The sequence below is a fragment of the Halichoeres trimaculatus genome, unplaced genomic scaffold (assembly GCF_033239565.1).
Source record: "Halichoeres trimaculatus isolate MK-OKI-2021-1 unplaced genomic scaffold, fHalTri1.1 fHalTri1_scaffold_1, whole genome shotgun sequence".
NCBI classification, from domain to species: Eukaryota; Metazoa; Chordata; class Actinopteri; order Labriformes; family Labridae; genus Halichoeres; species Halichoeres trimaculatus.
This window is the reverse complement of record NW_027437179.1, coordinates 28,306,231-28,327,887: the sequence shown is the minus strand read 5'-3', so window position 1 is coordinate 28,327,887 and position 21,657 is coordinate 28,306,231. Positions and strand designations below refer to the sequence as shown.

Genomic DNA, 21,657 nt, shown 5'->3' with positions numbered 1-21,657 from the left:
CTATCAGAAAAAAAACCCTAAATATAATAAACCAATGCTTCGTATTCCATGTGTTTATCTCAGATATTCAACCACTTCTGACACAAAGTCCTGAAAAAGGTATCCATATAAAATTCATTTACCATTTTTATTTCTATTTTCTGTTACATATGTCAGAGTGATTGGTTGATTATTGTGTGATTTTGTATAAATAAAACAATATTAAGAATTGGTTGAATACTCTTAATGTGTAAAGCATGAGCCATCTTGCAGTCTCTTATTACAGTATTAAGATGCAAAAGCAATGATAGTACAAAGTACAGACATTTTAACGCATGGTTTATTTACAGTAATGATTATTTATATGTACAGTTCTTCTCAGATCATCTAAATGACAAATTTGTCATCATATGTTTGGTACCTTCAAGTATTAAATAAAATCAACTGCCAAGCTGAAAAATAGGATTTTTGTGCAAATCACTCATGGTAATCATGTATGTTGTGCTTGAAAGTCTTGATTTCATCTCCGACTTATAAAAAAGATAATTGACTGAGGTAACAGCAATGTGACATTTTTTTATTAGTTGACCAGTCCATAGTTATTATGGTCGTTACCACCTCATTCAGGAGTTCACGAAGGACTTCTAAAAGAAAAAAATATACATATGAGCCAAAAACATTTGTAGAGTTTAATAATGCACTTTGTTAAATGGCCCTGTAAGGTTCTCTATTTAATCAGATCTGCTGGTTTTCATGTTTTCCAGTAGTTGTAATTCTAAATCATTTAATAGTAATGGGGACTGGTGGAATGAGTAGCATGTGCACATCCATCACATTGGTGCAGGTAAGACCAGGCACAAGTAAGCGCTGGCCAGCAGAAAGACTTGAAAAGAAAGTGTAAGAATCGTTGTTAGTAAGGAAAGTTTCCATGTGAAGCCCCTGTGCTTGTGCCTCTTCAAACAACCCCCCATCAGTGATAGCACCCGCTGCATCGGTGGGTCCATCCTGGCCGTCAGTGCCACCACTCAGGAAAACAGGACCTTTTGGAGGGACCCCCAGGTCCTTCAGCTCCAGTCCAACTCTCATAGCCAGTTCCTGGTTTCTCCCACCTCGACCCATACCTGTCAGCTCTACAGTGGGCTCACCTCCAGCTAACAGGCAGGTGGCCCCCCACCCTTCTGTACGCCCCTCGTCCAACACCTGCATAGTGCGGCAGAGGTCCCAGCTCTCCACACCAACTTCAGGCCCCAGCCTCAGCATCTCAGCAGCTATTTCTGGAGCAGGCTCCTCTCGAGCGCAGGCAAAGCGGGCCAAGAGGCCATACAGTCTGGAGACCGCTTTCACATCACCACACACTCCAGGTGCCACCACAACAGGACGGAAACCAAGCTCCCGAGCACGCCGACCTGCACGCATGAGGGCCACACTGTTAGAGCCAATTACAATGTTGTGAACATGTCCTGATTCAATGGATTCCTCCTTGGTCTCCTTCCAGCGGGGACCTGGTCTCGCAAGAACTTCCTTCACTGAAGCAGGCAGAGAGTTTAACAGCTTGTATTGTTCAAGCACCGACAGAACTTCTTCAGGCCACACCTCACAACGCACAGTGGGGCCACTTGCTATCAAGTCCAGAGGGTCCCCAATTACATCTGACAGAATCAGTGAAACTACCTGTGAGGAAGTTATTAAAGAGTTCAGTTAAATATTGAACAGAGTCCTCGACCATTAAAACTAACAAGTGAACCATACGTTACCTTTGCAGGGTGAGCAAAATGTGCAAGGCCGCCGCCCTTCAAGTAAGAGAGGGCACGTCGCACAGTGTTCAGCTCTTGAATGGTTGCACCAGCAGCTGCAAGTTTGCGAGTAACATCAAGTTTCTCTTGCAACGAGATTGGTGGGATGGGTGCAGGTAACAAAGCAGAGCCTCCACCTGGAAGGATTTAGAATGCATGTTTTAAAAAAGTTACTATCACTTATTTAGAGGGAGGGCAAAATAGGTAAAAGACAAGATACCTTTACCTGAAATTAGTACCAGCAGAATATCTTTTTCAGTCAGTTCACTGGCCAACTGCTTGATCTCTACAGCTGCCTTCTGGGCTTCAGCATCAGGCAAGTTGTTTTTAGCTCCCTCCATTACTTTAATGCGACTGTTTTCTTTTAATAGTAGATGGCTGTGATGGAAGAGAAACATTTTACTATGCTGTTTAATCTTAGGACATAATCTGGTTACGTCCTAAGGCTCCTGCTTACCCTTTCCCATGCTCCTTTAGTGTCTGCTGAATCCCATGTGGTACACTTATTACTCCTTTGACTAGGTGATCCCCCAGAAGCCTCTCAGCCTCTGCAGCCATACCTAGAACTGCTTTTCCAAGCCCCACCAGGTGCAGGTTATGTTTGAGTATGAATTTATGACCATCGATGGTAACTGTGTCTTCCTTGCGGTCTATACTCCGTCGGACAACAGTGTCTGGCTGCACAGCTTCCACGGCAGCTGCAAACACCAAGCGTGCCCGAGAGTCCATTGACATTTTGCACAGTAAAGGTTTCTTCCTGCCAAAGAGGGCCAGGAAAGGCTGACGTGGGAGTAGGGACAGAACACGAGCCATGGACAGTTTAGCTGGTCTGAGAACAAACTGCCTGAAGAGGAAAAAACAACACAAAATGGCTTTACTGCATACAATGTGAGCTATTAAAGCAAATTAAATTATGCCACTGCAAAGAACTGGTACAAGTGTGCCGCATACGAAAAGGAAACAGTCTTACAGGCTCCGTGACAGAATCAAACAGACCATGAAGTAAAACTGAACTTCGGGTTCATACTTCAAATTAATAAATTCCTGTAGCTGATAAAAAGCACATCCTAACACTTCTGAAAAAAATTGTGTGTGGCTCTGTTGTACACTAATTTGATTCACATAATTTACTTTTAAAGGCTGAAAATGAAGTGCATTGCGTACTGCCTATTTTTTTAAGCAAATCGCTACAAAGATATCAACAATCCTATCTGAACAGTGAACATATTTCCCTTAAACTGTGCCCTCTAATTCATCTCCCTACCTGTGAAGGTAATAACTAGGCTAGAAGGCTGGTGGATTCCTGAGGAAGCCTGTTTTCTGGGCTCCAGCTCAGCAGAAAGACTGTATAGCAAAATTCTGACCACAAACTAACCAGAGTTGTGTACCCTGTGTGTAATGATTGACTTGAACAGGACAAACCAAGCCACTGCCACCCCAGTGATACTTTTGTCTGAGTAGCTGGGTTTTTAAGCAAAAACAGGGGCTGAGTGATACCAGGAGGTTTGCACAGTGCTAGTGTTGTTATCTACAATGGTGAAATTCATGTGCACATACCTGACAGACTTTGGAGCCATTCTTTCAGTTACATAGTTCAAAGTACACTGCCTGGAGCTAGTTTAACTGAATACAAACGAATTACAAAAAAGTTGTCTTGACAGATATGTTTAACCTACATTCATTTCATTATTCAGTAGTAGTCACAACAGAACAGAAAACGTAATTTGTGACACCTTTATTTATACATGGACATTTAGGGTAAAGTTTCATATCGCTTGAACTTAGCACCGTCGCTCTTTACACTAATCTATAGCAGGTTCAACATCTTGGAAAATCAAAATACATGGGAGTAAATTCATACCTCAAACCTCTTTTTCAGCGAGTGTACAACGCCTACCGCCAGATTCACCTTGATTTGGCTTGCGAGCATTTTGTTGCACGGAGAAAAAGCTCGAAGTGGTCGTAAACAGAGTAGCTTTTCTCGTGCAAGCCATAATGAATCCAGAAAGTGCTGGACCGGAGGAACGGCTATTAACATTATTATTCAGTCAAAAATAAAACACTGCTTAATGTTTTTATTGCTTCCATGTGGTGTAATGTAAGTCTTGGCAGGGGAAAACTATGGAGGTGTTCAATTACAGAAAATTAATTTATTCCTCTCAGTAAATTTACCAGCCAGAGACCGTATGGTCTGTACAGAACGCGACAAGACTCAAACTATCGCGATAACAATCAAATCCTGTGGTTTCAGACCCCAGCGCGTGCCACTTTGTGAATATGCGCGTCGCCGATATTGCGAAGGCGGTGCTTTTCCCTCCCTCTTCACCACCACCATAGATTAGTAGTATTGCAGGCGAGATATAGTTGCTGATTTTGAATCATTCTTCCTAAAAAAAGAAACAGTTCGTATTACTGTTGAACATAAAAATATATAGTTAACCATAGGAGTATTTGAAAGACGGTTTGATGTAAACGGAGGGCCTGCTGCCCCCAGACACAGATAGAGGCCACCATGAAGCTAACGGACAATGTGCTGCGGAGCTTCAGAGTAGCTAAGGTGTTTCGAGAAAACTCAGACAAAATTAACTGCTTCGATTTCAGTTCGAACGGAGAAACAATTATTTCCAGCAGCGATGACGATTCGTTAGTCTTGTATGACTGCCAAGAGGGAAAGTAAGAGCATTTATCCTCCATTTTAGTGTACTGTTGTTTTTGGTTAGCTAGCTCAACATGCTATGCTCGCTAGCTAGCGAGGCCTGCTACACGGTGTTGATTTTGTATGTGTATATCATTTAAAAACCGGGGATCTCACTAAGTGTTTTGTCAGGTTAATAGAAGCGAAGTACACTATGACTGTTCGCCCATCATTTTGTTTGTAAAAGACCTCCATCTGCCAATAGTCAAGTAAATTGAACTAAGGGGCTGTTATTCTATATTAAATCAAACTTAACTGTCAAATTAATGCATCAAAACGTTTTATTTACAAATAGCTTTTACACGGCGAGTTCCTCATTTGCATTTCACTAAACTTTATCGTACGTAATATAAGGTCACAGCAGTCTAGAAGTCATTTTTTTGTCACAACTTCCCAAATATGACTCTGAAATTCTGTCTTTTGTTGCTCTGTGGTTTATATTTCAACCTTAACATATCACTTGCAAATTGAAATGAACAGTTTCAAATGTGATGTGTCTTTGGCAAGGCTTGCTGTTCATATGGATGAACAAGTAACTTGTAACTATTGTTTACTTCCATTCATACGTGATCTCTCATTATTAGTTAGAGCTGCAGGTTGGACCATTGGACCAAAAGCTCAGAAACTTCCTTTAGCACTCAGATTTAACAAAGCCAAGAATTCCATTCAAATCTTCCCTGTGTTGATGCTGTTTGCTTTATGTATGACTACACGAATGACTTAAATATTTATCTCTCTCTTTCCCTCTTCTTATTTGATTTATTACAGACCCAAGAGAACCCTCTACAGTAAAAAGTATGGAGTAGACCTGATAAGGTACACACATGCTGCAAACACAGTGGTCTACAGTTCCAACAAGATCGATGGTATGTGGATGCAAAATTACTTGTTGGCACCATTGCATGCATAAGATTGTGTGAAAAAAAAAGAGATTTGCAGTTGTGCATCAGTCAGAGTGCAGTATATTTAAGATGCTTCTCTTTGATGATCAAGCAACGCTAAGGTAAGCCTGTTTGCTGTGCTGTTCTTGAGCTGCTGATGTACTGGCCATTGATTGATGTATACAGGGGAACAACCTTGAGGACCACTGCTGAATCACTTGGAAAACAGCTGCTCACTTTGGTCTGAGGTAGTTGTTTGTACAGTTTGAGGGTCTGTGATTCTGCCCCATACAGGAGCTAACTGTACAAGTGACTGCCTTGCCCACGGTTGAGTCAAATCTTCAGGCTTATTGTGATCCGTGTTATGTTTCTGCCACAGTTAGTCATTTCTGATGCTTGAAATGCTAATTAATTTTTTTTGTATCATCCTTAAAGATACTATTCGATACCTGTCTCTGCATGACAACAAATACATCCGATACTTTCCTGGACATAACAAAAGGTAAAGGCTGTTTTCATGCTTTTCTTTTGTACCTCAATTTGATATGAATGTTTGAATCAGAGGCAAATGTGTTCTCATGTTTTCATCGTCTTCCTCATCAGGGTGACTTCTCTTTCCATGTCTCCTGTGGATGACACATTTATCTCTGGTTCGTTAGATAAAACAATCAGACTCTGGGACTTGCGGTCACCTAACTGCCAGGTGAGGATTTTTCTGAGTAATCTTGGAAGCATCCCTTTTTGCCAAACGTAAATGTGAAATAAATTTTAATGTTCCCAATTTAGGGTCTGATGCACCTGCAAGGAAAGCCAGTTTGCTCCTTTGATCCAGAGGGCCTCATTTTTGCAGCTGGTATAAATTCAGAGATGGTTAAACTTTATGATCTGCGGTCATTTGACAAGGTAAGAGGCGTTACAGGTTGTTTACTGTGATATGATAATTATAATAATATATTTTATTTGAATGGCGCCTTTCAAGACACTCAAGGACACCTTACAGTATAAAAGAAGTTAAACAATGTAAAAAAAAAACTTTAAAGGCAATGATTAACAACTGATAGGGGAGAGAATGAATTAGTCAGAGTAGGCACATTTAAACCAATGTTTTCTGAGGGGAGTTTTGAAGAGTGAGAGGGAGCCAGTGTTGCCGAGGTCAGGGGGGAGATAACATTGATGTTATCATCTTCACTTTTATTAGAGCAAATATTAATAATGATAATTAATTCTATTTTCAGGGTCCCTTTGCAACATTCAAGCTTCAGTACGACCGGACATGTGAGTGGACAGGACTCAAGTTCAGCAACGATGGAAAACTTATCCTTGTTTCTACTAATGGCGGAGCCCTTCGCATTTTAGATGCCTTTAAGGGTGCTGTACTGCATTCCTTTGGGGTAAGACACAACTCAGCGGGGTCATAACGTTTGGGAACATGCCACCTAAAAAAAACACAAGAATAGATTCACATTGATGTCATAGCTTTAAAAGTGAACTCTTGTAAAACTACATATGTTTTCAATACGGTAAAGATGTTACCTCTTGTGTTAGGGTACACATATTTAAACCATCATTTAATTCGAGTTTTCATTCATGTTTGCTGAAAATAAAGTTTTTTTTTTAAATTGTTTTGCAATACTTAAATCCACAAATTCATTACTTATGGATGTTTTGTTTTACTAACAGGGCTACAACAACAGTAAAGGTGTTTTGCTGGAGGCGTCTTTCACCCCAGATTCTCAGTTTGTGATGATTGGTAAGTTGATCTTTAACCTTCTCTTGTGGGAGGAAAGAAATACATCTATAAGGGATGTGATTCCTGCAGATTTATTCCAAAGTCTGAAAATTTTAGACCAGAAGGCGTCACCCATGAATCATAGACGGAAAACCATCCTCTGAATGAAGGGTGGGGGATGTCATGGGTCATGTACTGCTCAGGGAAATTTGAATTTCAAGATATATGCAGGCTAAAATGTTAATAGCTATGTTGATCCTTCACTTGGTCGATTTAAACTGGCGGCTGACAGTACTGTATTAGCCACTTTCCACTCACAATAAGCATACAGTTCCCATATGTTCCCGTAAATTAACCATATTCTAAATTAAGTATGTACTTTTACTTGTCTAGTAAGTAAAATAGGTAGTCATTTCACTTTACCTCAAACTGTTAAATGTCATGAGTCACAAGGGAAAGGGCCCTGCTTTGTTGTCTGATGCTGGTCACATTCTTGAGTTGGTTCATATTTTATCAACTGAACAATATAACTTATTTTTCTAAAAATTAAGGCATTTTCTTTTTCAAAGGCCAGGACTTGGCCTTTGCACCATTGAATGTTTTTTTTTTTTTTTTTCAAATAACAGGCTCTGAGGATGGAAAGATTCATGTGTGGAATGCTGAGAGCGGTATGAAGGTGGCTTTATTAGACGGGAAGCACACAGGACCCATCACCTGTCTGCAGTTCAACCCAAAGTTCATGACGTTTGCAAGTGCCTGCTCCAACATGGTAAGAGGGGACCTGGATTAAAAGAGGCAGTTCTTTAATGAAAGCTTCACTTGTAGTAAAAAAGTGTCATTCAGTTCAATGTGAAAGAATTTTCCTATGTCAGAAACTATGTAGACCTGCATTCATTGAACACAGACACCAAAATAAAATAAGTATTTTATCCATTTCAGGCATTCTGGCTGCCAACCATCGATGACTGATGAAGTTAATGGCTTCTGTTGATGACAAGAATAAAAGTGTCCAGCAGGGGTCAGCACTGTGAGCTCTATGTGTGTATGTCACAGGACGTGCCCCATTTAAACAAATTGTAAATAAGTTGTTTGCAGAAAAAGATGACTTGTCTATGCCTTTTTTATATTTCTATTTAACATTAAATCTTTTCTTTGTAAGATAATGCTTTGGTCTGACTCTTTTTTTCTGTTTGATCAGATATTGGTGTGAACATAGATGCTGTCAATTAGTTGACAGATAATATTATATAGGACTTTAGCTCTGATCCAAGCTAACCTTGGACAGCTTAAATAAAGAAAATCTTACATTTTTTTATTTATAAAATATCAGTTTGGAAAGTCTTTGTGGAATTTAATCTTGAAGTGATAATGTTAATCCAGTACAGACTTATTTTTGTTTTTTTAGGTTTTTTTTATTAAGAAGGAAATTTAGAGAAGTTAAGGTAGCTTTTTCAGACGTGAATAACGTTCCTCAAGAGTAGGTCACCATGGAATTTTAGTTCCCCTGAGATCTCAATTTTTTTGTCTTACCCTGGGAAAACAAATACTTTTTTTTCTCAGGATAATTGGATAATTGATCTTGTCTCAGAAAATGATTCTGGTTTTCCCTGAGATAATTTTCTGGTAATTTAATTATCATAGTAGGTCAATTGCGGTCATTAGTCTGGAAAGGGTATGCAAAGCTCCTGCTTTCCACAATTGAGGTAAGTAATTCCTATTACTGTTTTTTTTTCTCGTGCTTTTCATAAAGTTACAAAAACAAACAAAATAACAAAACTGAGCTCCACTTACCCCTGTCATTTGTGCAGTGACTGAATGTGGTTTGGTTTGCTATTTTCTGGCTAGTAATCAACCTACTGGTTTGATTTTTAGAAACTATTTTGATATCTTGGAAAACAAGCATTGTTATCTTGAGAAAAGTGATGTAATACCATGACAAAACTACTGAAATTAATTATTTTGAAAACGGAACCAATCAGGGCTTCCATAAGTTACCACCTCATCGATTCTTGCCGCTATTTTTTTTATCATTAGTATTTCTATCTCTTCAAACTTTCAGGCAAAATGGCTGAAATATTCAATCTTCAAAGAGTAAAAGAAAACACCTATGATTGGTGCTGGCAAAACATCTTAGTCTGTTTAACATCATGTGTGGAGTCAGTTGAGAAATGTATTAAGGATAAAAAATAAATCGATTGTGTAACGCATTTAAAGCCTTATAAAAACAGCCAGTGCAAATCTGTCCTAAAAAATATATGGTAAAAATCACCAACTGCTTATAAACATCACCTGAAAATTCAGTGTCACTTCCCATATTTATACAAGAATATCTTACCAGAACATACCAGGCTGCACCTCAGAAACCACCACTGTTCCTGTAATTAGAGACGTACATTGTGCTGATTTATAATCAGAAACAGTATTTAAAATCCACTCAAAGGTCTGAACAAAGGATCTCTGAAAGTTTGGGGTTCAGGAGAGTCTCTAATCTTGGCAGCAGTGTTAGTTTGACCCGGTTTGCCACACAGAACATGCTGAAACAACAGGTGGAGCAGGATGAGTTGCATGCCGCCCTATAAATCTTACATGTTACTAGCATTCACACAACACACCTGACTTGAGTTGTTGTTGGCTCAGAACCTGTTAACTGGGTTTACAGGTCACAGGCTGTGTGCGTGTATGGATGGAGGTGGTGGGGGTTTACAGGCCAGTACACAGGGCCGGTCAGCCAGTGGGAGCTAAATTTGGGAGAGGTGATCATGTTCCCTCTCTGTGTGCACATGATACTGTCCTACTTATATGTCCCTTCTCATACTGTCTCAGTCTGTCAGTGAGTCCGGACACACTTGGAAATCTTCTTCTTCAGTGGTCGGATCAGAGATATCATCAGACGTAAAGGACATTTCTAAAACAGGCCCTTTTTTTCAACTCTTGTTGGGACTGAATATCTGGGCCTGGTGCTGTGGAGTTCCAGTCCTCTCCCACTGCTGCTTGTTGTGTCCCCCAGTTTCCCTAAGACAGCGCCTGGCGGGGGGGAAGAGACTGCTGACCCGCCATGTTCCTCGCACTTGTGGTGACGCCAGAGCTGAGGGACTTCCTGGCCAGGGCGAGAGGTGGAGCGGTGCGCCTCATCAAGGTGCGCATTCAAGATGGTGAGTGTCCTGAAACTAAGGGCTGGTGTTGAAGGCGCTAAGTGGAATTGGATGTAAGATTTGAATAACATCATGGCTACAAGTCTGTGGATCACGGTGACCTCAGAGATACTTCTTGTTCAATAAGTTTGGAGGTCTGGTGTGCCATAAATCAGAAAGTAAACATCTTACACAATCAATCGGGCAGGTGTCCAGATGATTTCACAGTACAGATTGATACACAGTGTCCTTATAAACAAATCCTTGATACATGACTAATTATAGTTTGATGTTCTTTATGTGCACACATTTTGATTGCATAAACAGAAAGAAATTTTCTGACTGGACTTTTCTTTTGAAGTTCAAAAAATTCAGAGCCACAGTTGTTAAGTTAAATTGCCAGACTTTTGTACGTCTTTGTATTAACTATGTAAATTTTCCCCTGTCTTTATGTGAGGGCACTACCAAGGTTGGCGACTTCCTCAAAGCATAGCAAACTTAATACCTAAAATACTTCTGTTGAGAATTTAAGTTCTTCTGACACCTTTGGAAGCTAGTGGTTTTTAATCAAGGGAAGATGACGTTAATCCAAGTTTTCATGGAAGGGATTTGGTGAGGAAATGTTAGAACATAAGATGAAAAAGTTCTCACAAAATCCTGAAGTTCTATTCATTTTTTGGGTGGGCAGTGGGGACTCCCTGGGAGGCCTCAAAATGTCTGCAAAAGCCCTCTTTCCATCCATTATTGTAAAAATATAAACAAAAACTAGGGTTAAATTCAATATAAAATCATGCAAACCAAGGATTTTTTTAATATACATTTCTTTGTTGCCACAAGATCCCTGAGATGACTAACCTAGGATGATGGTGGTGTCAGTGTTAGCAGGTCAACAGGAAATACGACAATATGTGCACACAGGTAGTCTAATTTTTTTTTTTTTTTTTTACCAATCAGCTAAAATTAGGATCTTTTAGGTTTTTTTCTGTTTTTGGGTTGTCTTATTAGAGTAGTTCCACAGCAGAAAGTCACTGATTTCATGGGCTGAAATGTTTGGGAGCCCCTGCTCTAAAACTTACCCCCCAGAATGAACCAGTCAAAAATTAGAACGATTTCTTTTCATCTCAAGTTTATTCCTTCATTTTACCACATAAAAATGTCTGTAAAGCTAAGCATCCATAATTTTGTAGAAAGCCCCAAAGTGTCTTTTTTTTATTATTTGTTCAACCCACTCTATTTAGTCAGGGCAATGCACATGAATCAACATTTTAGTATTTTGTGTTTAAGTTAATATGACAAAAGTAGCACAAAGCCAATTTTCATCTGTAAGCCTGAGGCAAAAGCTTACACAAAACAAAGAATACATATTAAAATGAGGAAACACTTAAACTTATTTTTCCACTGATCATAACACTTAAAACTGTCTGAATAAAACGTGTCCTGAACAGAGAAAACATTCTACGTTGTAAAGCTAAGAAATAGACACACTGCGATGATTTTATATAGAAATGTTATACATACAAGTATAAAACAAAGACAAGCACGTTTTTTCCATGAGATGATTTAAGCCATGGAAAATAAGGAAGTACAGTCTATGTTTCAGCTTTTCTCTTTGTTTTTTTTTTTATTTCTAAAGACATCATTGTTATCATGCTGTGAGCAGATAACTTTTTTTTAATCCAGATGACTGAAAAGAGTCTTCAGAGATTCTAGGAATCCAGAGTACCAGTGATTGTCATTCAAAGACCTCCAGGTTTTCCAAAGTTCAATGGGTTTCCAGAGTTCACTGGGTTTACCAGAAAAACAAATGATTTGCTCAGTAACGTTGGAGGCGATCCACGCGAGAGAAGAACTCATGTCTCATGTGAATGAGAATCTCAAGGATGTGGCTCCTTATTAAGCAGTCAAAGACAAAACATAAAGTATGGTCAAGCACTTCTGAAGACTATGTGCGGCTTCTAGGAAAACGTGATTGCATCAGTGGTGTGAAAACAGACGTTCAGTGTGTCAGCTGAGCAGTCTGTGGAAAAATGGGCAGTGAGGCAATGGGTTTCTAGGTGGCAGATGAAGGGTAGACTGATGTGTTCATGAGGTGTTTATATCTTGTTTTCTTACATGACCAGCACCACATTTGTAATCTGATTCATGGCAGTTGCATTCTGGGACTTTTTTGGGGCTATCTTTGAGGACCGTGGGTATCAAATGAAGGATTTGGTGTCTTATTTGAGGTGTTGATGTCAGTGGAGACGGGCTCGGTGTTACAGAGACAGACAGAAAAAGGTTGTCGAGTCTGTTTTACTTCCCTGCTCGAGCTGTGAGAGCTTCCTGGGTGTCTCTTGGATATTTAGAGCAACATGGCGGCTTGCTGCTGCCTGGTGACACTAACTATTGCTCCAATATCAAAGGTGAAACAAGATCATGTCTGATTTCATCATCACTGGTTTGATATAAGACTTGGGGTCAAAGCACCTAACAATATGATGTAATTTCACAGCTATGGCCTTCAGTTTCAAATATTGGCGATGAAGATTATACACAAACATCACAGGAGCTGTTTACAGAAACTATGATGATACATATTACAAGTTTTATACTTATAGACCTTCAAAGACAGAGGGAGAATGGCTGATGGAAAGTATGTGTGTGTGCAGAGCAGGAATGTGTTGTGGCTCGGAATAGCATCATGCCCCCAGAGACGTCAGGAAATCCCCCCCGAACCCCACAAGGACATCAAGCTTTAGGTGTTTGTTTTGTTCTGTCAGGGCTCGAATTGTGCGGTCACGCTTGTCGCTCCCATCAGAAGATTAAAGTACAACCTGTCAGAAATTCAAAAATTGTATTTTTTTTAGACAAAAGCTCTTTCTCTGCCGTTGTTCCCACTTTGTTTGAAGCTAACTCTCAGAGAGGAAGCAGAGAAAGCTTCACCCTGTTTCACTTTAGGTTTGCTGACCAAATTTGGCTTGGTGAATTTAAATGAGAAGTAGTGATAATTAGTGATTTGTTGATAGCTGACTGAACACTGAAAATTATTTTCCCAGCAAATGTTTTGATAAACGGCCAAAAAGCTAACTTAAAATCTTCCTTGCAAGAGTGGAATTTTCTGTTTTATGATAAACAAATGTAAAATTGCTTATTATTCTGGGGTGTCAATGAGTCATAAGAACAATAAGTAATGGAGGGTGCCATCTCTGCCTTTGGATAAATTTAAAGCAACACTTTTCCTACTATTTTCTAACTATTTTTGCTTAGAGCTACAAAGCTGTGATGTCAAAAAAAAAAAAAAGGACAAATTGAGCATCTTTGTACTTTAGTGTCACATATTAAGAGGAAAAATGTATCGTAGGAGGCCATAATGAAATCTGAGAGATTTTTTGTTCAGTTTTAACAGTTTTTTTATGCTGAAGTATCCAGTTTGTTGACCTTCTTTAAACTCAGTAAATAATTTTATAAATGAGTCCTTGAAAGCCTCATATTTTTGAAACAACAGTAATTTCATGCTGTTTATTACCAAAACCTGCTGGCTACATGTGACTGCAGACTCCTGCTGTACATCTCAGTGCGCTCTTCAGACTAAGTTACACATGGAGGAGTTCAAGGTAGGTGATGAGTTGTGGTCTGATTTTCAGAACAGCTGGTGCTGGGTGCCTTCAGAGAGCCAGAGAGGAGCTGGGACCAGGACTATGACCGCTTCCTGCTTCCTCTTCTGGATGACCAAGAGCCGTGCTACGTCCTGTACCGCCTCGACTCCCAGAATGCACAGGGCTACGAGTGGATCTTCATTTCCTGGTCTCCTGACCAGTCTCCAGTACGTCACAGCATAAACACTTCACTTAGGTCAGTTGTATCAGGGTAATGGTTTGATCATCAAATGTGAAGTCAGAGTTGAGCCTTTAGTCCTCTGTGTTCATGTCCTGGTTTGAGTCACCAAGCTGAGTCAGAGTCGAGTCAACGTTACCCAAGTCTGAATCTTACGACATACCAAACATGTTGTACTGGTGTTGTAAAAGCTTTGAAAGGAAAATGAACAAACCGTGGCACATTTTCAGGCATCCTGACAGCAACTGGCAGGTTCTTGACAAGATGACACATGAATTCACACACACAGGCCACAGCCTGCTCAAAACTGAATGAAATATTATTAAAACAACCAAAATCAATATATAACTTTGAACAATATTTCAGAAATAACAAAAGGTCATCTGAAGGACTCAGTCAAACATGTTTATAAGGCTTACAAACACATCATGTAAAAAGCCATCTCAGTTCTATTGAGGGCGTTCATCAATAATGCTAAATCCTACAGTTCCCATAATTCAACACAGAATTATCTTTCATGAGACAGTTCTCACTTTGTAAAGCTTGTTGTCTATCAAACCCACCAACACATTTAGATTTCACATTTTGGACGACATTTATACCAAGTTAGGATATGACTCTGACAGCATTATTGGGTCAATGATCAACAAATTTAACTTTAAACTAGTTTTGTTTTTATCTTGGGGACTTTATTGAACATGTTTTTTAAAATTTTGTTTTAAGTTATCAGCATGTTTAAAAAGTTTTTAAATGATCCTGTGTTGGTTGCAGGTGAAACAAAAGATGTTGTACGCTGCCACTCGTGCTACGGTGAAGAAAGAGTTTGGCGGTGGCCATGTGAAGTATGAAATGTTTGGCACAGCTGAGGTGAGAGAAATTTGAATCCCTTTTAACTTCCCATGACAGAGGGTCTATTCTGCTGCGGTGATGTCTCTTTGAAGGTGTTTGTCCTGTAGTGATCTCTCTTATTGTGCTTGCATCAACAGGAGGATATCTGTTTGCTGGGCTACCAGCGTCATGTATCATCTTGCTCAGGTCCCGCCCCGCTCACATTAGCAGAACAGGAGCTTCAGAGGATCAAAATCACAGAGGTGAGAGGTCAGCATGACCTCAGCCATGTTGTCATCGCTGTTTGTGCCAGACTTTGCCTGCGCCTTCAAAACAACCCACAACCCCCCATTTCAGATTTAATGCTGTGTTGTTTTTACTTTGCAGGGCCGAGTGAAACAGGTATGTTGAAATTTATTGAAACTGTGTTGTGTATGACTTGTGTTTTAAAGTAGAAAGAGGAAAAAAGGGATAATTCATATAAATTGGCTTTAGCCCTGCAGTCTTGTAAGGATTGGTGTGTTGCTTGCTGACCTCTGCAGGTGAAGACAGAGATCAGCGTGGAGAGTAAACACCAGACGCTTCAAGGCCTTGCTTTCCCCCTGCAGGAGACAGCCAAAAGAGCCTTACAGCAGCTCGCCCAAAAACGCATCAACTATATACAACTGGTGAGCCTGAAGAGCTAACACTCACAGACATCACTGATTTATTATGCATTGTCTATTCATTACTGTTAGATTTTCTCATTTCTTGTTTTTCAGCGGTTGGATGTCGAGAAAGAAACAATTGAACTCGTCCACTCCAACCCAACAGAAACTCGAGACCTGGCCCACAGAGTTCCCAAAGACACTCCCAGATACCACTTCTTCCTCTACAAACACTCCCATGAAGGAGACTACCTGGAATCTGTGGGTATGTCAATGATCCCATAATCCTCCTCTTTCTACGTCCGTACAAGATGTACAACTGTGAGTGAGGAGGGGTACATCCTGTGCACACCTGGTCTGCAGACACAGAGAGAAAACAACAGCTCATCTTCTCTGGTCTATATCTGTTGTTCTGAACTGTTCTGAGCAGCTTAAAATCAGGTTGGAGTTACTTTCTATGCATCTGTGAGTTTCCCTTCAAATAAACATTATTTATCAAGGGTATAACAAAGTCTGGGGACAAATCAGAGAACAAGAGCATAAAGTAGTCCTCCTTAATTTAACCTGACGAGTCAATGTCCTGTGCTGCAGTGTTTTAGAGCTGCTTTAGATTTTTTTGTCTCCCCTCAGCAATATCAACATACTCTTCATTATCCATTAATGTGTTATGTTGGAAATTTATCATTAGGTCTAAAGTAGAGCACCACGGACTATCCAAGTGTCTTGGTCTTGTCTTCATTCTCTTGGAAGACAGAGCAAACAAAACAGGGTGTTGCACAGTCTGCAGCGTAGCTCAATGAGAGTCAGCCGCTCGCTTTCTTGTATACAGTAGGATAAACAAGAAGATGTTCATCTGGAGGTCAACAGAAAAACAAGTTTTACAAGAACATGTCTGGATTCAAAGCTGAGAGCAGTTGAAGACTTCTCTTTATTAAATCAGGATGTCAGAAGACATCGAGCCTCTTCCTCTATTCAGACAATAAACCTTGAGATTTCCAATACAATGTCAAATGAATTTAGGTTGATGTTATTGATAAAGAAAACCTTGTAGGAAGACTTATCATCCATGTAAGTACTGCTGCTAATATGCTCTCAAACTGTGGTTCCCAAAGTGGGGATTCAGAACCCCTGAGGAGTCAGGGATACTGGTAGGGTGGTCTCAAAAATCAAAAACTGCAAAAATATTTGCATATTTAATCCAATATTTGAAAAGATTTAAACCAAAATAGGGGTTATATCTTTTAGGAATTGAATACAGAAAATGTTTCCACATTTCTTTATGGCCACAGGACCCCGGGGTAACTAAATTAGGAAACAGTAATATTCGTTTTTTTTTTCGTCTGTTTTTAGATCGACATATTAGTGTATTCCCACAGAAGGGAGTTGCCTATCTCAAGTAACATTATTCTAGGGGATGAGGGCTAAAAAGCTTGAGAACTTCTGCTCTAGAAAAATCTGTGGAAGCTGCAGTTTTTTAAATAAATTATTTACTAATGTTGGACATACAGTAACCTCTGGTTTTGAAATGTCAATAAAAATAGGATTTAAAAGTTTTGTTTACACAAAGATTGGTATTATACTAGTATCGACCGATTAGGGCTTAAAGAGTTAATCACCTGCCGATTTTTATAGCCTAATGAGAGGTGATTATAATGCGTACACAATGATCACTCACTTGCAGCAACAGCAAGCTTCAACTTGTTGACCATACAGAAGTGTTTTCAAATGTAGAAAACAGTCAGCAAGGTCGTGAGCTGTGAAGCGCAGATGATGTGAGGAGGAGTGAATCACCTCTGGCGCTTCCATCTTCACTGTGCATCTTGAGATTTGTCATCCTGAACAGCACCAAAAGTTTATGAAAAGTAAAAATAAAGAGGTTAAAGCTGAACCCTGTCAGCAGCCAATGCTGCAGTCTTTCTACAAAGTTAAGAAATGAAGTAGCAGCCACCCAAAGATACAAGAGCTACATAAAAGCATCAGTGAATTCATTGCTTCACCTAACATGGAACATTCTAATCTGATTCTTACAAGTTTTCTATTCTCTTTCTCTCTGTGTGCCTGCAGTGTTCATTTACTCTATGCCAGGGTACAGCTGTAGCATTAAGGAACGGATGTTGTATTCCAGCTGCAAGAGCCGATTACTGGAGGATGTGGAGAGAGATTATCATTTGGAAATTGCTAAAAAGGTAAAAAAAAAAAAAAAAAAAGGCATGTCCTTCACACAGGGTTGCACAAACTGCAGAGAACATGGTGCCAATGTTTTCTGTGCTCTTACATGTATTTATGTTGTCTAGCAGGCTAATTGAATTCAAACTGCTTCTATTTGTGATAAGTAGGGTTAAAAGAAAGCATTCAGATGTCATAGTGAGATAGAGAATTTGCTGAAAATAGTAGTAACAGTCATTTTACACTGCACATTTCTGCAAGTTGTGTAAAGGTAAAACTTCACTCTCCTTCCAAGTGTTGTGGTAAAATCTGCATCTTTGTCAACGTCGGCTGTCTATAAACATGACCTGAGCCTTAATGCAGTTAGAGGAGAGGACTTTGATACAAGTCAGACTTGATCACTGTAAAGATAGCTTAGAAGATAAATATAATATGAGGCTAATTGAGATTATGGTGAAACATACACTCACACCCGACTGACTGCATGATCCCATCTAAGCTTTCTTTAGGCTGCGATAAAAACAACACAATAAAAAATATCAAGGGAGCCCATTGAGGGATTTTTACTCATGAATTCTATGTACAGCTCCAAACTCTCAGAATCTCAAACTGGATAATAAATCCAAAAATTATTTTTCAATGGCGCCACATAAATTTCAAGGCCTAATCTCTGTGAACAAACCTCTGTTCACTTCTATTGTGCATCTCTTGCAGCTGGAGATTGATGATGGAGATGAACTGACAGAGGAGTTTTTGTACGACGAGGTCCATCCCAAGCAGCACGCCCACAAACAGGCCTTCGCAAAGCCCCGTGGCCCTGCAGGAAAAAGAGGACACAAGCGCCTCATTAAGGGTCCAGGGGAAAAAGTACAGGACAGCTAGAGGTGGACACATTTCTGATGGAGTGAGTCTGCTGTGCCATCCCCTTCTTCTTTCCCCAGCCCTGTTAACACCTCCTCAGAGCGGCGCATAAGAGCACACATTGTGTTGGAGTCCCTCGGCTGTTTGTGTCCTGAAACACATGAGCTGTATTATGAAAGTATTTTGATGAACATATGACAAATTATCTTCAGTCCGTCTCATCTACAGAAAAATCAAGTCCCACAAATAAATCCTGCACATGTTTTTAAAAAGATTGGTATTGATGAATTAAATCTTCCAGAAGCACTTCACAGAAATAAAGCAACGGTTACAGACTGTACTAAATGGATGACTGTCGGGTGTTTCAATCTTCATTTCTACACTCTAATAAAAGTTTTGTACAAACAAAGTTTGTAGGAACACTTGAAGGAAATTCTGAATAAAACCTTGTTTATACTGTGGTATTAGATGTTTCTTGGTACAGATTTTTTTGCATGCATGGTCACATGTCTGTAAATATTCTACATGGTTAAGATGGTCATGGGATAATAAAATCTCACATTTACAACATTCTAAATAAAACCGACAGCTGCACATTCAGGCATCTACTCCAGTTGTCAACACCTTCTTATCACGCCAGTGCACTGGGTTCATACTTGTCAAAAGGCCATACTGTCTTTATATACCTGCATGGAAATCAATTCAACACAAGTCCTGACCTGTGTGCTGAGCCTTTCCATAACTGATTACAGCTTTTTGATGCATCAGATCAGTTTGTGTAGAATTTTTAAACTTCATGCCTTATCAACCCTCCTCTGATGTGGCCGCAGCACTGAGGCTGATTTTCAGATTAGCACCTATGGTACTAAGTACTAGTCTAACAGAAAAAGTGGGGCTGCACTCTTTGTCACTTCATCAAGTATTTGGTCATGAGGGTCTTGACTTAGAAAAACTAAGCTGATTAGTTTTTTCTTTTTACAATTATGTAAGGTATTGCTCAACCATTACTGAGAAAGGACTTCATTCCAGCAGATCTGAGGCCACAAAGTACAATGGGATTTTCAAGTACTGCAGTGGCTAATGTCAGGATACTAATAATTGACAGGACTAATGCTAAAAGATTAAAGTTTAAGGTGTGGCTCTACTTTCTGTGCTCTGATCATTATTTAACATTATAAAAAACTGCTGTCTTACTTTCAAGGAAATATAATACATGCCTGTAGCCGATATCACCTGTTGGTTTTTGAAACAAAGTTTTGATTCGGTCCAGCAGCTGCTATTTGTAACCACTGACTTGACCTTACTTTCGGTTGATCTATCAAGAGGCAAAAGAGGTGTAGTTGAGGTGCGATTGGAGCCTCCTCACTAAGTTTGTTCCCCTGTCCGTCAAGTCAGCCTTTTCTTCAATTTTTCAAAGACTTGTTAACTTAATATATTCAAAACTAATGATTTTTTAAAAATAGTCTCCTGTATGGATTGAGAGGCCTGAGAAATTGTTGATTCAAACATGAAACGTTTTTAAACCAGACTATTAAGATAAGTTTTTCTGTAAAGTGTATTTTCACGTGGTTTCAGTTATTTCACAGCCAGCCTCAAGTGGACCGCTAAGGAACCGCAATATCTAAATAAAATGATGAGTTTGATGTGAAATAGAAGCTATACCATATTTGAGGTCGATATTATACCCAGTATTTGCACAGGTTATGAGTGAGTATAGCAGAAAAGTAATTTTAGGTGCAAAAGTAGTTTTTTTTTTCATATTTGAACACTTTATGCTGCTTTATGGAAACACTGTTTATAACTTTCCTGCTCTTGAAGTTGTGATGTCATCACAAATGTTGCAGTCTATGCGGCAATTAGTCTTCTATCAAAGTCATGCTAATATAAAGTAGACAACGGTCCTTGTGTGAAATTGTTTATGCTATCTTAAAGTTTTATTACCGTTCATTTAAGAAGGACAATGCATATTAATCAGCTTTCCAGCAGAACGTGAAAAAGTAAATATGCAGGAATTAGCACAATAGAAAAAGTCATCCTTTGTCTTGGGGCAGATACTTATACAACAACAACAACAACAACAACAAAAAATCAAACACGAAAATTGCGAAACATGCCACAGGACAATTTGTAGGACATCATACTGAATAACTCGCAAACAATTCAACATATGAAGTGGACACTCATGTCATGGTAAGGCTTGAGGATGGATCAGTACATCCTCATCGGATTGTGGATTTCAAGTTTAATAACCCCCTACTCATGAGATTTTCTTCCTCAGCATGATCACATGTAAAAGATTTCACATATTGTTTCAGCCAATTCCTGAAACAGTCAAATTCTATATCTTAACCAAGCATGTCTTTCGCAGCTATAGGGGAGATTACATTGCAGCTTTCTTTGGGCCTGTTCCCTGAAAACAAAGATCTGCTAATGAACAAGGATTTCTATTCCAGGCAATTAAAGATTTTCTTAGAATTTGGTGGAAATACCCACTTTTTCTGCAGATTGGAAGAGGAAAACAGTTCTTCATTGTGTCTAAACACTGGCCCACATGAAAATCCTGTTGCATGTTCACACGGCAGAGAAGGCAAATCTGTAGTTTGCGTGTATGTTAACTTCAGAGTGGTGATGATGGACTCTAAAGTCTTAAAGTCTGATGTAAATAGTATCAGGAGACTTTGTTCTGACCCTGGGGAAACCTGTAACTTAGACCATCAAAATGTATGCATAAGAGTAAAAGATGTGTTTTCCTCTGCAACCAGAGCAAGAAGTCATGATAAATGGAAATAGAAATAGAAAGCCTCTATTGTTATTACATGACTTGCACACAATGAAATTAGGAGCGCTGCTCTGTCTGGTGCTCCAAAAAGGGATAAACATTTGTAGATAAACGTGTGATGAAGAGTGTTCAGGGCACTGATGGCTCCGAGGAAGAAGCTATATCTGAGTCTTTTAGTCCTCTCAGTTTCGCATACAGAAATACTGTTTGAGACTATGTCAACCTGTCAATGTAGACTAATATCTTGATAATTAATTTTGAAGTAAGAACAGATTTTTTTAATGTAGTTTATTTAAATGTATAAAAGAGGACAGCTTCTGACCCCTGACCTTTTTTTTTTATCATAGACGTAGTC

The 21,657-nt window shown here is 39.3% G+C and overlaps 3 protein-coding genes across 3 annotated transcripts; 2 read left to right on the top strand and 1 right to left on the bottom strand.

Moving 5' to 3' along the window:
- Window positions 1-203: 203 nt before the first annotated feature.
- On the bottom strand, window positions 204-3,990 carry glyctk (glycerate kinase). Its single transcript, XM_074697546.1, has 5 exons — window positions 3,634-3,990; window positions 2,230-2,616; window positions 1,999-2,150; window positions 1,734-1,909; window positions 204-1,650 (listed from the first exon to the last, which is right to left on the bottom strand). The coding sequence occupies exons 2-5, from the start codon at window positions 2,583-2,585 to the stop codon at window positions 760-762; spliced, it is 1,575 nt and encodes a 524-aa protein (XP_074553647.1). The 5' UTR covers window positions 2,586-2,616; window positions 3,634-3,990; the 3' UTR covers window positions 204-759.
- A 78-nt stretch (window positions 3,991-4,068) lies between these two features.
- On the top strand, window positions 4,069-8,240 carry wdr82 (WD repeat domain 82). Its single transcript, XM_074698288.1, has 9 exons — window positions 4,069-4,445; window positions 5,236-5,333; window positions 5,784-5,850; window positions 5,952-6,051; window positions 6,135-6,251; window positions 6,584-6,739; window positions 7,029-7,098; window positions 7,704-7,846; window positions 8,017-8,240. Exons 1-9 carry the CDS (start codon window positions 4,285-4,287, stop codon window positions 8,044-8,046), a joined length of 942 nt encoding a protein of 313 aa, XP_074554389.1. The 5' UTR covers window positions 4,069-4,284; the 3' UTR covers window positions 8,047-8,240.
- Window positions 8,241-9,669: 1,429 nt separating this feature from the next.
- On the top strand, window positions 9,670-18,789 carry twf2 (twinfilin actin binding protein 2). The gene is made up of 9 exons (XM_074697660.1): window positions 9,670-10,229; window positions 13,832-14,010; window positions 14,793-14,888; window positions 15,008-15,112; window positions 15,237-15,251; window positions 15,392-15,517; window positions 15,611-15,761; window positions 17,561-17,682; window positions 18,377-18,789. The coding sequence occupies exons 1-9, from the start codon at window positions 10,133-10,135 to the stop codon at window positions 18,542-18,544; spliced, it is 1,059 nt and encodes a 352-aa protein (XP_074553761.1). The 5' UTR covers window positions 9,670-10,132; the 3' UTR covers window positions 18,545-18,789.
- The last annotated feature ends 2,868 nt before the right edge of the window (window positions 18,790-21,657 follow it).